Source organism: Strix aluco, chromosome 5 (assembly GCF_031877795.1).
Source record: "Strix aluco isolate bStrAlu1 chromosome 5, bStrAlu1.hap1, whole genome shotgun sequence".
NCBI classification, from domain to species: Eukaryota; Metazoa; Chordata; class Aves; order Strigiformes; family Strigidae; genus Strix; species Strix aluco.
Window position 1 is genome coordinate 59,901,073 of NC_133935.1, and position 14,750 is coordinate 59,915,822.

The 14,750-nt window shown below is 36.8% G+C and overlaps 1 protein-coding gene across 4 annotated transcripts in view; it reads left to right on the forward strand.

Moving 5' to 3' along the window:
• Positions 1-14,750, forward strand: part of MDFIC (MyoD family inhibitor domain containing) — a 51,037-nt gene that overhangs the window by 2,109 nt on the left and 34,178 nt on the right. For 2 of the 4 annotated variants that reach the window (XM_074827538.1, XM_074827539.1), the window contains 3 exons: positions 82-237; positions 9,443-9,538; positions 11,992-12,123. In XM_074827538.1, the coding sequence (XP_074683639.1) occupies positions 147-237; positions 9,443-9,538; positions 11,992-12,123 (319 nt within the window). In that variant the 5' untranslated portion in view covers positions 82-146. Of the gene's footprint in view, positions 1-81; positions 238-1,921; positions 1,962-9,442; positions 9,539-11,991; positions 12,124-14,750 lie in introns of those variants that run through there. The other 2 variants (XM_074827540.1, XM_074827541.1) reach the window with 2 other exon arrangements.

The window sequence follows — 14,750 nt, forward strand, 5'->3', positions numbered from 1 at the left end:
CTCCTCAGTCCCTCGCCCCCGAGCCGTGAGTTTCCTGCATAAAATACATTAACGAGCCCGCTCATTTGCTTGTTCCTTCAGGGTGGCGTGTTAGTTTTGTTGGAGGGGGGTGCAGGCTCTGTGTTACTGGGTGAGAGAGCTGGCAGATGTCCCAAGTGAGAGAACCTCTTCCTCCGGGGCCTGAAGGGCCAGAGCAAGCTCCGACTGAAAACCGCGCTTTGATCTCTCTCCCTCGAGGTAAGTTGCTTTAAAGTTTCTCTGTAATTGTTGCGCCTTTTATTTGAATGATACATTTGCTGACTTGTTTCGTGGGTTTTAACCCTTCTTCTCTTTCCCCTCCCCCCCGACCTCCCCTCTTTGGTGTAACTCTGTAACACTTTCACTTCCATCTCTTTATTGTTTTAACCAGAAATGCGAAAAAGAAAAAGGGGGGGGGGGGGGGGGGGAAGATCCACTGATGTCAGCACCGGTTCTCAGTACTTGAAAAACTGCAGTCATTCAGAGGCAGATGCTGGTCCTTAAAAATAGCTTTCTTGTTTCTCAGCTTTGTGTTTAGAATATCTTTCCAGGTCTTGCAATAAATTGAGAAAGGTTTATACAGGAGCAGCAGCGTTGTTCAGGTTGGAGGTCACTTTACTGTTTGTTTTCTTAGATTACTCTGTGATGCTGCAGCTAAAACCAGCTTCTGAGAGTATTAACTTGTTTCGTATCAGCTGAAGGTTGTTTAAAAGTACATTTATCTTAAAGATAAATTCTTTAAGTTATGTCCTTCTGTATTTGCACAAAATAAATTTACATTCTGATCACCTTCATTTAGAGAAGTTTGACAAGGTGCATTGCAGGTTATCCTCAAAATAGGGAGGTATGTTTGCCTCCTGAGTCCTGGTCTGTGAAGATGAGACTTAATTTTTTTTTTTTGTTTACAGCTACAGCTTTGTTTTCCAGAATTATGACAGGATTTTAAAAAGTCTCTGAAGAACAGACAAATAAGCTTGTTCAAAAACTGTAACTTTATTCATAACTGGTTAACTGGAGGAGAGCCTGGTAACAGTTGTGCAACTGTGGATTAAAGATGCAGTCTTGTTTTTGTAACTTGGAAAATCAATAGCTATGTGAAATCAAAGTTGAAGACTCATTTGAGAAACCAGAAAGTATCCGTAGCTAAGTAAAAAATGTTCTGGCAGGAAGACATATTAAATTGGCTTATACTTATCTTATTGTTGGATTGGTTTTTTTTGTCCTAGAGAATGACTCATAACTTCTAAACAGTGAAAAAGAATAATAAAAAAAGATTAGATACAGAAGATCAAGCATGCAGAACTGAACTGTTACAATCACGTTTTTGCCAGAAACATCAGTATCTGTAATGCATGTTTGTTTTCAATGTGTTGTTTTTATCTGTCATGTGATCACAGGTTAAATTCTGCATGTAGGCCATACATCAAAGTTACTGAAGTTGTAAGTCAGTGAACTAACTATCCTGGAAAGTGGTCTCATTATTGCAGTGCCACTTTAAACTGAGTTTTCACTATGAAATAAAGTCTTAAGTGATTCCATTTTGTAAGATTTTCAGTACATGCTCTACTTTTCATGAAAAGTAAGGAAACAAATACTGATCTGTCCACAGACAAGCTATGTGCAGAAAATCTGAATGGCACAATTACAGCTCATAGCTGTTGAAGTGGAGGATTATAAAGTTACTTTCTTAGGGATCAGTAAGGTACAAACAAGTGTAATATATTGATTCAGGTTTGCTCACTGGCCACACCTTTCAAGGCACACGCTCAATTTTAGAGCATATGTATAATTCACAGAAAGACAAGGATGTTTTTTTTACAGAATTCAGCATTCAAATACATATTTTTTATTCTAATGAACTTAGACTTAAGGATAGCTGTGAATATTTGTTGCTTTTTTCTAGCCTAAGTCTGTTGGGGAAATGGGGGTGGAAAGAGGAAGAGGTGAGTTCATAACATTTCCAGTCTATATTCCAGCATTTCTGTTGTCAGCTTTGCAGTGTGTGGTTACAGGGTAAGGTAGTCCAGATATTCCAGGACTGAAGATCTAAGATAGTATGTCTGGAACTTTAAACACCCCCTACTCTTTCTATACTACCCCCAGGAGATCCAAAAGTACAGTGACTTCTCTAGAATTTGGTGGTCATTTAAAAGCTGTGTTTGAAATTCATATTATTTCTGGAAATAGGCTAGAGGTATTTGGAAAAATCTGTAATAATTTGAAATAATTACTAATTTACTTAGAATCACCTCATCATATTTATGTGATGACTCCATATATTGACTGTGAGGTACTTGAAACCTGTGTCCACCTAGGAATAAAGGTTCCTTAATCAGAAAAAAATGGCTTATGTTATATGTATAATAAAGTATTAAGTGCATTCTAGTGAGAAAGAATTTTTGATTGGTAAAAGCATACTTTAATATGCTTTCTATATTTGTTTAACTGGTATAGATGCCTTATATCCTTAGAACAGACTTGTCTTCTCTTCTGTAGTTCTGTGAGGTATTATCAAAATACCCAGAGTACTCCTTTTGCTTGCTATCATATACATTCAGATGCTGAAGCCAAATTGTATTTTTCCATGAATGGAAAAGAAACTTCAACTGAGTTTTAAATATTCAACAAATAGCTATCCCACAATGTAATTAAAAAACAGACAAAAGCAGTAAAGCTGAGGTGGGTTGCAAGGTATTTATCAGTTGTGGACATGGTGAAAACTACGTTGAGACATAGTTTGGCCTACAGATATGGCATGTTCTGGCTTTCACAAATTAAAAGAATATTTGTGTGTTAATTTAACCAACATGCTCTCTCAACATCTTCCCTGTCACTGTTCTTCCTTGTTAGTTCATTTTTTAATTAATGCATAAATATTAGTGAGATTACTGGGCTTTGCCCCTCCACAATTAGTGTGCTATGAGAGAGCAAATTAAATCATAGTCTTCTTTTGTGGCAATGTCAATACTCAGTTTCAGTCTTTAAACCATTTTCTGTGCCAACGGAGTCTGCTGGTCTAACGTACAGACTATAGGATGGAAGGTTTAACCTAATTTCTGCAAACATCTAGTTAATTTTTGCCACATCCTTCCAAAAGAGTACCTCTACTCGTGCACCCTTGTTAAAAGATCCCAGTCATGCACTCTCTTCTTCTGTAGCTCCACAGGCCTTGGAATCAAATTATGACTACTTCTACGTGTGTGCTGTGTAATGTAGTCAGTGAATAGTGTCACCTCTATGCTCAGACCACTTCAGTTTGGCTGTGATCAAATATTTTCTCCACTGGTAGGTAGCAAAATAATGTCCCTAAACAAGGCGTGTGACAATTAGTGACCATTAACCGCTCTGCTTTAAGGAAAATGTTTCATATGTTAGAGGTCATGTTGTGATTACTGCCTGGACTATGGGTAGACTTTTTTATTAAATCCTCTGCATTTGAATAAACCATGGAATACAAGAGAGAAATTCAGTGAACATGGAACTATATTCAGAGAATTAGGACGCGTTTTAGAAAATGTAGGACCGTCATCTATAAAATATTTGGAATGCTTTTACCTTTGCTTGTTGGTAACTAAATGTAACTTAGAATAACAAGTGCATAATATTTAGCTTTCTCAATTTAGAAAGAAAATAAATAAAATAATAATAATAAAAAGCCTATTGTGAAATTGAGATTGATAATTCCACTTCAACTATATGAACTTTCTGATAACTCTTTAGATGATAGAAATCCACTAGAATTTATTTTTTTTATTGGGGTAGGGGAGGAGGATGGAGAAGTTTAGTAGAAGTATTAAGGGACAAGCTCTATAAGTGACCATTCTCTGGTGCAAATCGTCACTGTTGCTGGATGGTGATGCAGTTCTGATTTGGTGTCTGAAGAAACCATATTCAGCAACTACTACTTCTATTCAGAAAAGTACAAAAAGCATGTGCTCCTTTTCAAGAATGTGATTCAAACCTCTTCATGTTTTCTGTGCTTAACTGTTTTCATGATGAGGAGCACTAAAGGAACGTGCTGGCTAGTTGAGACAGGGTGACAGAAGACCTACTGCTGGGAATGTTTGGACATTCTTGAGGCAACAACGATTACTATCACCATAATTACTGCACTTTACCAGCAGTGCCTCAGTGTTATGAGTAATGGATTTTTTATTTTAACGGTTAACCAGTGCACTCAGATTGCTCAAATTTACCAAATACTTCCTCCATATTTGTGTTCCCACTTGTGATCTGACAAGAGTTGAGTGAATCTCTGTAAATTTGTTTCATTGCTTTCAGTACTGAGGCATTTATTGAAAATTACTGACTAAAATACCTAAAACTTTCATGAGTGTCTAACTCTAATTTGTCATAAAAATATACTTCTGCTTTCAGTTTCACATATATGCCATTCCAGTAAAGTGATTCATGTCCACATGGGTGTGATAGACTTGTATTTCATAAAGTTGACTGTAAAGATCTTGCATCAAATTTGAAATACTTTTGTTCCATCTCATAGGCTAATTTTATATCGGAATAATTCTTCTCAGATTCCATTCCAGGCCTTCAGAAGTTAGATTTCTTTTTGTTTTAAACACTTGTTTTTTCCTAATAAGTAGTATCCAGCAATGAGTGTGTTATGCTAGTGTTTTCATTTGGATCAGTAATGCAGTTTTGAAGCGAATCTCCTGTTCACTCCTGCTTTGGTTTGCATTGTGGAGTGATCCTGGGTAGTGACCTGGACTGGATTCCTTTTGGACAAAGTAATCTGAAAGATGCACTACAGGAATGTGCCTAATGCCCTCAAGCCACTAATAAACCATCACTCTTTGAGATTAAATCTGAGAGCTAGGCCAAAGTAGAAAGTCCCTGGAACATGTATAATATGGAATGTGTCCTTAAAATCAACACTTTCACTGTACAGGTCCACTTTTATTGGCACATGCTGTTGCTAATACAGCCATAGCCACCGAGTATTGCCTAGCACTTCGGTGAAATGAGTTTTGTACTCATGTGAAACATTGTTGGATGAATAACATAAATTTATAACTAACTGCATGACAATTACTGTGATTATTTGCAAAAAGAAGTTTTCACGTATTTGAATTTTTTAATGCCTTTAATAGTGCAGAGTACCTATTTGCATGTTGCTGTTAATTTTTAATTTATCATGACTGAAATTTGTCAAGAGCTGTCTAACTTGTAGTACATTCATGGTTGTTTCATAGCTTGCACCTGGAAAATTCTGTGTAAGAGCTTTCCAAGAAGTTCAGTTGATTTGCTCTAATTTTAAGGGACTAATTTTTTCAGTGGCATCTCTGAGGGCCATTGAAAGTTGTAATGAGACATTTAAGTGAAAGCCACTGAAATGAAATAACAACAAATTAGTTATTTTAGTTTTAAAAAAATCAAACATCTAAGTGGAGGCTTCCAACTCCATAATTTGTGGATAATCAATATTAATTAGATTGTGCAATCAGTCATTAATGAAATGAGATCATTTCAGGCAAATCATGACCTGGAATAGGCATTCTGTTACACAAATAGTATAGTTGAACTTACTCGTTACGTGAAATGCCTAAAAGTTTTAGGCTTTTCATGGAGTAGCTCATGGGTGTTACCGTTTATGGTTGCATTGTGAAACCTGGTATTATCGCGGTTCCTTTGTGTTACTGTTGTGAACAGTGGAATTTTTGGTGGGAAATAGTATCCTCACTGGTTCCTTGCCAGGGAGGATATTAGTGAACAAAGGAAGCATTAGAAATGCAGTGTTTGCCACATGCTCTTCAATCCCTCCCCACCACTGCAGGCTTGAGACAGAGAACTGTTTTGTTATCTTTCCTTTTGGAAAGATTCTTCAACTTTTTTGTTCCTCACTTCTGTGTTTGTTTTTTGGTTTTTTTCCATTTTTGTAATTCCTCTTTGCTTTGAAGGACAAAATTCCATTTGGGATGGTTTGAGCTTTGTACATGTATGTTTTAATCTGTGTCTGCTTGTTCAGGGATAACTCAGGCCTTCTGAGGATTCATGTTTACATCCCAGCAGCTGGGTCAAATTTAGGTACATAAATAAGCTTTGCCCTGTGCTTCCATCATTCCTCTGCCCTTAAACAATAAAACTCTTGGACTGTTCCCGACTCTGCATTTTTGGAGGTCACAATGACTCCACTGTGCCAGTCCATTCTGCTTGTGTCTCTCTTCTTGATGAGAATGATGCACTCAGGTTTCCAGAAGCCTTACCCAGCAATTGCTTTTGCTTTACTTGATATTTGGTGCAGCCCACCACATTGTTGGTGAACAGAAAATGAATGTGTCATAGCAACAAAGCCTTCTATTGTTGCAGCGACAGGATTTTTAACTCATTTTACATGCACAGTGTCCCTGTATCAATAGACAAACTCTAAACCTGTTTCTCAAGTCCAGTTTGTCATGTTGCTAGTCAAGCACTCTTACAGTTCACATGCTTGGAAGAGATGGCTGAGTCAGTATATAGGCTTATGTGTCATCTAATGATAGAAATTAGCTGTCAATCACACTCTGAGGACGTGTAACCCACTTAATGTGGCACTTGTTTCCATTTTTTTCACGTGTTCAGAGATTGGATATTACATACTTACTGATGCATTAAGGTATGATGCCATGTTTGAACACACTGAGACCTATTTTTGAGCAAGCTCAAGAGACATAGTGGGGCGCGTGGGGGCAGGTGGAGTATGAATGTACAAATGGACAAGTACTTGGAGAAGTAAAGTTGGTTATTTGTCAAAGACTTGAGCCCTTTGAGGTGTGTCCTGCAAGTGTACATCCCATTACCTATCTCTTTTGTATTTTCTATCAGTTTTGTGTATTAATTCAATGTCCACTCAATATGCTTTACATTATCATAGAGAAAGACAGAATTAATATAGCTCTGAAAAGAGGGATACTTCACTGGGATATTGTAAGAAATTTTCAGAAATTAGTTTGATCTATAACCCAGCAACTTTATAAAGGCATAGAAGACAGGATTGGAGGGAATCTGGAGAGATTGCCTTGTATACCCTTCTTGCCTAACTATACATAAGTCTTTCTTGACAATTCTCGCTATTTGTTAAATTTTGGGTTTAATAGGACTATTGTAATAGTAGCCTTGAGGCTGACCCAGACTGCTGACACTATTCTGTTGATGGTGTCTTGTAAAATGTATTTGTCATGATGCAAAGAAATGTATGTAGCCAGAGACACATACTCCAAACTAAAACAGGAGTTAACAGTCAGTGTTACAGTAGTCTCAACGGTGAAACCAAGTTTTGATTCTATGAAATACATGTATTGCTGTGTAATTTTAAAAATAAATATAACAAGATTATGGTAAAATGAATGTATGTACTATAAAAGGGATTTATATATACTTTAATAATTCCAAATGACAAAAAATTAGTTCACCTTGTTCACTTATTTCATGAAACAGTAATTTTGAGATGTGATTAAAATTTTAAATTTTTTCACAAAGTGGCTTACTAGTTGTCTGTAATATAGATATGATTTGGGCTGTTAACCATCTCAATTCTGTACTTTGCCAACATGTTGTATCTCTTCCTTATTAAAACCTTAAACTTGCATTAATCTCTACACAAGTAGAGTTTGTGTCCATGCTTACCTTCAGGATAAATGACAGGGTACTCTGTGTGGGTGTCACTGTAACTCCTGTGGGGCTTTTGGATAGAAGCTCTTCAGCCCAGAGACTGCTGTTAGTTTAGGAGAAGTAGATAGCCACACAGGTTGTTGGTCTGGTGGTTGAAACGTGTTAGGTAAGATGGCTATGTTGCTTTTGTGACACGATCTAGAGTAACTTACTGTGGTTTTAAAGAGAGGTTGGATTTCTATCTCGGCACTGCCAGAATCAGAACATAATGAGTCTTTCCGTTACTTGAACTGCTAGGAAGAACGTCTCTTTCTCTTCTTGGCTGTCAGTTTTGGAGTTAGTCATGTGAGAATGGAAAGGTGTACTAAAGGAAGCAGAAGCTAAAATATTAAGGAGGTATTACATAAAAATTCTTAAGGTTAACCTTGATTGAAACAGAGAAGTGTTATAAATTTATTTGAAGATGCAGTAGAAAAAAGTCATACTTTTCTATGGCTAGATCCAGCTATTAGTATTTGTGCCAGCTGTAGGCTTTGTTAAAGCTGTTCTGCCACAAACATGGCAACCAGATTAAGGTCTTTGTGTCAATTCTTACTGGACTCATAAATATGTTACCTTTCATGAACTACTCTTATCACTATTCTTATGCACCTAAAAAAATAATGGCATCAGCAAAACACAGACTCAAGAGTTCTGGAGTGAGTCTTCATGTGTGATAGGTTGTAGTTGGTATGTTGTAGTTGCATCTCTAGAATAAAAAGATTAAAATGTTATATCCCATCATCAGCTGCTTATTATAAGGGAATAATCAATAAATTAGTTTGTACTTAAAACTGAGGCCTGGTGCACATTCAGGAAAAAACAATAATTAATCAGGACAACAGTGTTTGTCTATTTGCAGTGTTCTGATGCATCAGAAGGGATGTATGAAAAAATCTTAAATAAACTTAGTTTAACATCTACTTTTTCTAAAGCCCCATTATACTAAGTCTGGCTGGGATGGAGTTAATTTTCTTCACAGCAGCCCCTGTGGTGCTGTGTTTGGGATTTGTGACCAAAACAAGGTCCATAGGATACCAGTGTTTGGCTATTGATGAGCAGCACTTGCATAGTATCAAGGTTTTCTCTTTTCCCTATCTGACACCCAGTGAGTGGGCTGGGGGCAGGCAGGGGGTTGGGAGGGGACATCTGGCTCAGGTTGGCCAGAGGAATATTCCACACCATATAATGTCACGCTCAGCAATAAAAACAAGGGAGGAGGTGTTGGGGGAGGTAGCCATTGCTTAGAGAGTGACTTGTGCATAGCTCTACTTGTGGGAGGTGGCAAGTGATTTTTGCATCACTTGTTTTTTTTTCCTCCTTCCTTCACTCACTAAACTATATCTCAACTGACAAGTTTCCTCACTTGTGCTCTTTCTGTTCTCTCTCTTCATCCCGCTGGGGGCTGGGGAGGGAAGCAGTGGCCGTGTGGTCCTTAGCTGCTGCCCAGGATCAGCCCACCACACCCACAGAGTAGCATCTGCCAGGAGATTTGCTGCTCCAGGGGGTAGTTCTGGAGAGCAAAGTAAGATACCAAATACATGTTTAATGCTGTAGGTTTCTGTTATGCACGTTCATGGGGAAGTCTTCATGTGAATTCAATAGATCAAAGAACAGATACTCAAATAATGTTAACTGTTGTAAACTCCTATCAAAATTGTTCAGTGGTAGTACCTCTTCTTTCTTGTTAACTGTTAATATCATTTACATTGTTCTGACTGGCAGTTTACCATATCCAGCTAGAATAATAAAAGTAAACATGAGAATTGGTTTTTTTCAGCCTTGAGAAAAGAAGCCATGTTCCAGTATTTAAAGGGTGGCTACAAAGAAGATGGAGACTCCCTTTTTACAAGCAGTCACATGGAAAACATAAGGGGTAATGGCTACAGGTTGCTCCTTGTAACAAGTGGAAAATTTTTGACAATGAGAAAAATCAGCCACTGGAATAATCTTCCCAGGGAAGTGGTGGACTCCCCAACATTGGACACTTTTAAGATTCAGCTGGACAGGGTGCTGGGCCATCTTGTCTAGATTCTGCTTTTGCCATGAAAGGTTGGACCAGACGATCCTTGAGGTCCCTTCCAACCTGGTATTCTCTGATTCTATAGTTCGAAAAATACACTTACAACCTACATAGTAAAAAAAAAAAAAAAAAAAAAAGGCAAAAAGATACTGAACCAAAACCAAGCAGAGCAATGTAAACTAAATCCCTGTGGATAATGCTGACTGATTGTATTATGCACTCCTTCAGATTTCTTAGATAAAAACGTAATCTAGAACACTGAGGGCCCCATAATATTAACATTAGTGTTTCTTAGAGCTGTTCATTGTTTACTATATGAAATAGTAGGGCTCTGCAAAGTCTTATCCTGTACAAGAAAATTGTGTACAGTAACTGCAGTTTTGTACTACCACTGCCAGGTAGGTACTGTTGTAATCTTGGTGTTGTTACTGCAGTAAAGTAAATTAAGGGCAAAATCTCTTGAAATAGCTCATTTAAGCTTACTCTGTGTGGGAATCAGAGTGCTTTTACACTAGCTCTCTCCAGGACACTTCTTGTTCTCATTCAGTCTATTTCAGGCCACTTTTGAAACACATTTGCACCTAATACCTAACTGCACAGGCAAAATCATCATACTTCAAAACAGCTGGATTTGTATCTGATACATATCAAGTAGAAATAATTTGTATCTGATGTCTGTCAAAGGGGTTGAAAAAATCTGGGGTTTTTTTTTGGATAGCATGAGTATCTAAGTGAGATTAAGTTATCAGGGCAAGATGCAAAATTAATTGAAGTCAATGGATATCTTCCCAATCAAACTTCCCAGTAACTTTACCATAGTCCCAGTGAAATGATTCATTTTAGGATGGGCTTGAGAAAATGTTGACAAGTTGTTGATGAAATGGTGATGGGAGGGAGAGATGAGGGAGAAGTACCATGGAGGTAGCTGGGTCAGACATTTTGGAAGTGGAAATTAATAGAAGGGGAGCAGCAGTGCTTGAAGGCACGTACTACTTACTATATGTACAATATGGCATATATTATTTTGAGTGATGCTCAGTGCCTCAGTTTAATAGGGTGGCTAACAAAGGCAGAAAGTTACGATTTAAAATCAAACTGCTGTTGGTTACATAAAGAAACTAACCTTTAATATGTCGCAGTAGCAATAAGTGATTTTTCTGTGTCTCAGGACTGGAATCATTGCTTTACTAGAGGATATGGTATCATTACATTGTGATAAGTGGTTTATAAACACATTCTTGTTTGAAACAAATAGAGCTAACAGACTTCTCAACAGTTGCTCGTTTAGATTTACTGTAAATACTAAATGTTGTATGTATACTCAAAAAATACTCAAGACTGAAAATATTTAGTGTTTCAGAGAACCCTTGAGCAAATGATATAAACTGATAATCTGTCACTGTAAATAAAGAATAAAGTAGTTCCAGATTTGAAATGTTTCCTCGAATGCCAGTAGGAAAAACCTGTAGCAATCAAGAATAGAAAGATTTTTGTGTGTGAATTTGACTATTAAAACATTAATGACAGCGAAAATGAACGCTGTCACTTACCTTGGTTTGAGAAAATGCAGGTCTGCATGCAACTGGCAAAATCATCAAAACAACAAGGTCTGCTATCTTGTGAAATAAGCTTAAGAATCCGTCAAATATACTTACCATGGAAATTTCCCTGCATCTTGTATATACTTGGAGAGAAGAAATGATTTTTCCTTTCATCATAAGCTAAACATTTGACTTTTATTTAGGAATGGCTTTTAAAAGGTTTCTTCTTTTCCCAATGAAAATTAAGGAATTGTGTTATAATAAAATTTCTGAATTTCTGTCTGTACTAATAGTTTTTGAAGTTTCAACAATATTTGTCTTTAATTATATGTTCAACTGTAACTAATAGAGAATAGACTTTTGTGGAATTTTTGTGGCTTTTATATGCCAGAGCCACATGTATGCAGGCAAAAAATGATGGTTTTTTGTGTGACGAAACAATTAAAATTTTTATCTGAAAATTTTGTGGAAAGTAACTAAATACAAGCAAAATCAACCTTAACTTGTTACAAAAGCTGCTGAGTATTATTTTGCATGATTAAACACAATATGACCGAGAGACTTTCTTAAAGAGGAATTATTTTGATCTGAACAAGAAAACAAATTGAAAATCAAATTTATTAGGAATTATTTCTAAGGAAACTACATGAGATGCTAAGACAAGTTATATTTTATTCTCTTGTTTTTAATTTTCAAATATGAGTTTTGTTCACATAGAGGAAAAATACCATAGAAACTAATATGTTAAAAATTCTTTTGACTTAGATAAAACTGACCAAGAGAATACTGCGGCAGGAGATAAAGACATAAACCAGCCTTCCAGTAACCAGAGTATACAACCAGAGATACAAGACCAGTCCATCTGGGGAAATCGCACTGATGGTGACCTCATCAGAAGTAAGTATTTCCAGAACATATTGCTGCCATTTAGGCTTGCTTTTGCAGTGTAACGGGATACTGCCTGTTGACTCAGTTAAATGTGTGTCACATGCAATTGTGTTGCAACTATAATGCATGTCTACCGAATTTATTTCCCAGAATGACTCCTGTCAGCGTGCACAATTAATGAGTTTAAAGAAAGGTATGATTTGAGTGGTGCAGTATAGTATAGACCTCTGTGGCATCTACAGTTTAAAGCCTTAATGTTATATTCGTCTCTTATCATTTATAATGGGATCTGTATATTTAGTAGGCACGTGAGCTGCAGTATGCAACTCTGCCAGGTGTCATCGCCCTTGATTTCTCAGGTTATACATTTAAGTGGCAGAGTAAACTGTGCTGAGAGCAGTTGCTTCCAGATGCATTGAGTACTGGTCAGGTGTAAGTTTATAAACAATTTTGAATCCTAAAGTAGTTATTCCTTTCAAAAGTAGAAGAATGCTGTAAGACAAGGGTTTAGACCTATGCTATGGAACTGTGGTTTTTTTATAATTATTTTTCACAAGTCCACATTCCTAGTGTATGTCTTGGATGCTTTAAAACATAAAAAGGTATGCAAGATTATTCCCATTTTTCTGTCTTGAAGATCATATGCTGTCCAAATTGCACCTTCCTGAGGCGAAAACATTTCTGTCAACTGCCAGAGCTAATACTAGTTTAAAATTCTATGAATGCTTGAACGTTAGTTACTCAAGGGAGGGGCAGCATGAGAAACTGTTCTCTAATTATAGGGTGTATTCAGAAAGTAAATGGACCAAATGCTGAGTGGTGCTCCAGCTCTGAGATCGTTGCCTGACCACACACTTCAGGGTCAGTCTGTCTTTACACTGCACATGTACTGCACGATACACAGTGGGGTAAAGTCTTATTTCTGAACCTGCTGTTATCTGTTTCTTTTTAGTTTTGCTTTGTTGGGGTTTTTTTTAATCTTATCTATACAATCAACTTTTCCTGGACTTTGTGTTAGCAGTTGAAGTTCTTTTCAAACCTTAGTTATTACTTTTTTCTAAATAATGAGTCCCAGTCAATATTTACATACTTAATATATTGAATAGTTATCTAGATCATTTACAGGAAAATTTGAATTTAGCATGTCAGATATTTATCTGACAATTTAAAAACAATTCTTAGGGGACTATAAAGAGGAAGAATTTTCCTTCACAGTTTGAGAATTTACCTAATTCCAAAAGATCATTATTTTTAGACCTAATTGTCCCTGGACAAGCAATTGCTTTGTGCTTGTGATGAGGACGTGGGAAGGTGTGTCTGGCATCTGCTGCTTTTGGAGTGGCCTCCTCATTCCCTCTTCCTAGAGGTTTCCTTATTCCCAGACCCATGGGAAAGCAGATTTATTTGGTAGCAGTTAGCAGTGTGCCTAAACTATGGAGGAAAGGACCAAGGACAGTAGGGTGGTGCTGTGCTTCCTCTAATCAGTTCACTGCAAGGACATATTGTAGTGGCTACATTGAGGAAGTGGGAGAGAAGAAGGTAAATTTTTCAACGTGTAGTAGAAATAGCAGCAGATTCTCCAAGTCCCTGGTAAAGTGACTTGACAGTTATATGCAGTTATATGTCTCTGTGATGGGATGGTTATCTGTTGCTGAATTAAAAATGTAACAGGGAAAAGGTCAAAGATAGGATAAAGTTCTGACATAAAATGTACTGCTCCAGTGTGCATAGCTGTGCTTCTCCTGGAATCACTAGTAGTTTTACCTTTGACTTAGTGAAAAGCAAGTTTAGGTAAAAGCTGGAAGTTTCTGAAATTCTTAGTGTTAACTGAGTTTTGTGTCGTAGTGGCTTTATTATGAGACACATTTGAGTAGCTGCTATGATGCAATCCTCTCTTTGTTTCAAATTAATGAATTTTTTTAAGTTTTAATGTTAAAGTCTTTTAGATGGAAGAAACAAAAATTATGACATTCAAGCAGCTTCTTTTTCTTCTTTTTTTGGGGGGCTGTGGCTATGAGTAGGGAAGTCTGTTCTAAAAAAACTTGAGAAACAGTTTGGCTCAATTACAAGTACTTCTTGTAGGTTGCAGAAGTTTTACAACTTGATCTACACAGTAACTAAAGTTTGAAAAATAGAACAAGTAGAGCAAAGAGAAGCTTGTTTATCACAAGGTATTTAATCTTAAATAATAAGTATCATAACTCAGAATGGCTGTGATTCAACCAAATCTGTTACCCCACTAGACTAAAGTTTGCAGAATATTGCAGAAAGAAGCTTGAGGTTAGAAATAAGTGTTTGGATCATTACAGTGTATTTTTAAACTGTTTCTTTAAAATGTTTTAGACAGGACATACCTCAGTTTTCTCAGGTATTAACAACCATTCGCCACTATCCTAATGATTCAGTTTCTTTTTTTCCCATACAGATTGTTTTCCATCCCCACAGTTGATACATACTCCATTTGTATTAACCTTAGTTTTCACTTTATAAATGTTTCCACTGTTTAATTTCCAACATTCTCCTTGTTTGCAGCTGTTTTATCCTGCTGTTATATGGAAGTAGATTAATCAGTCAGTTTTATTGGCACACCAACAATGAAGTCTAGTGTTAGAGACTGTAATGACTTCATTATGTAT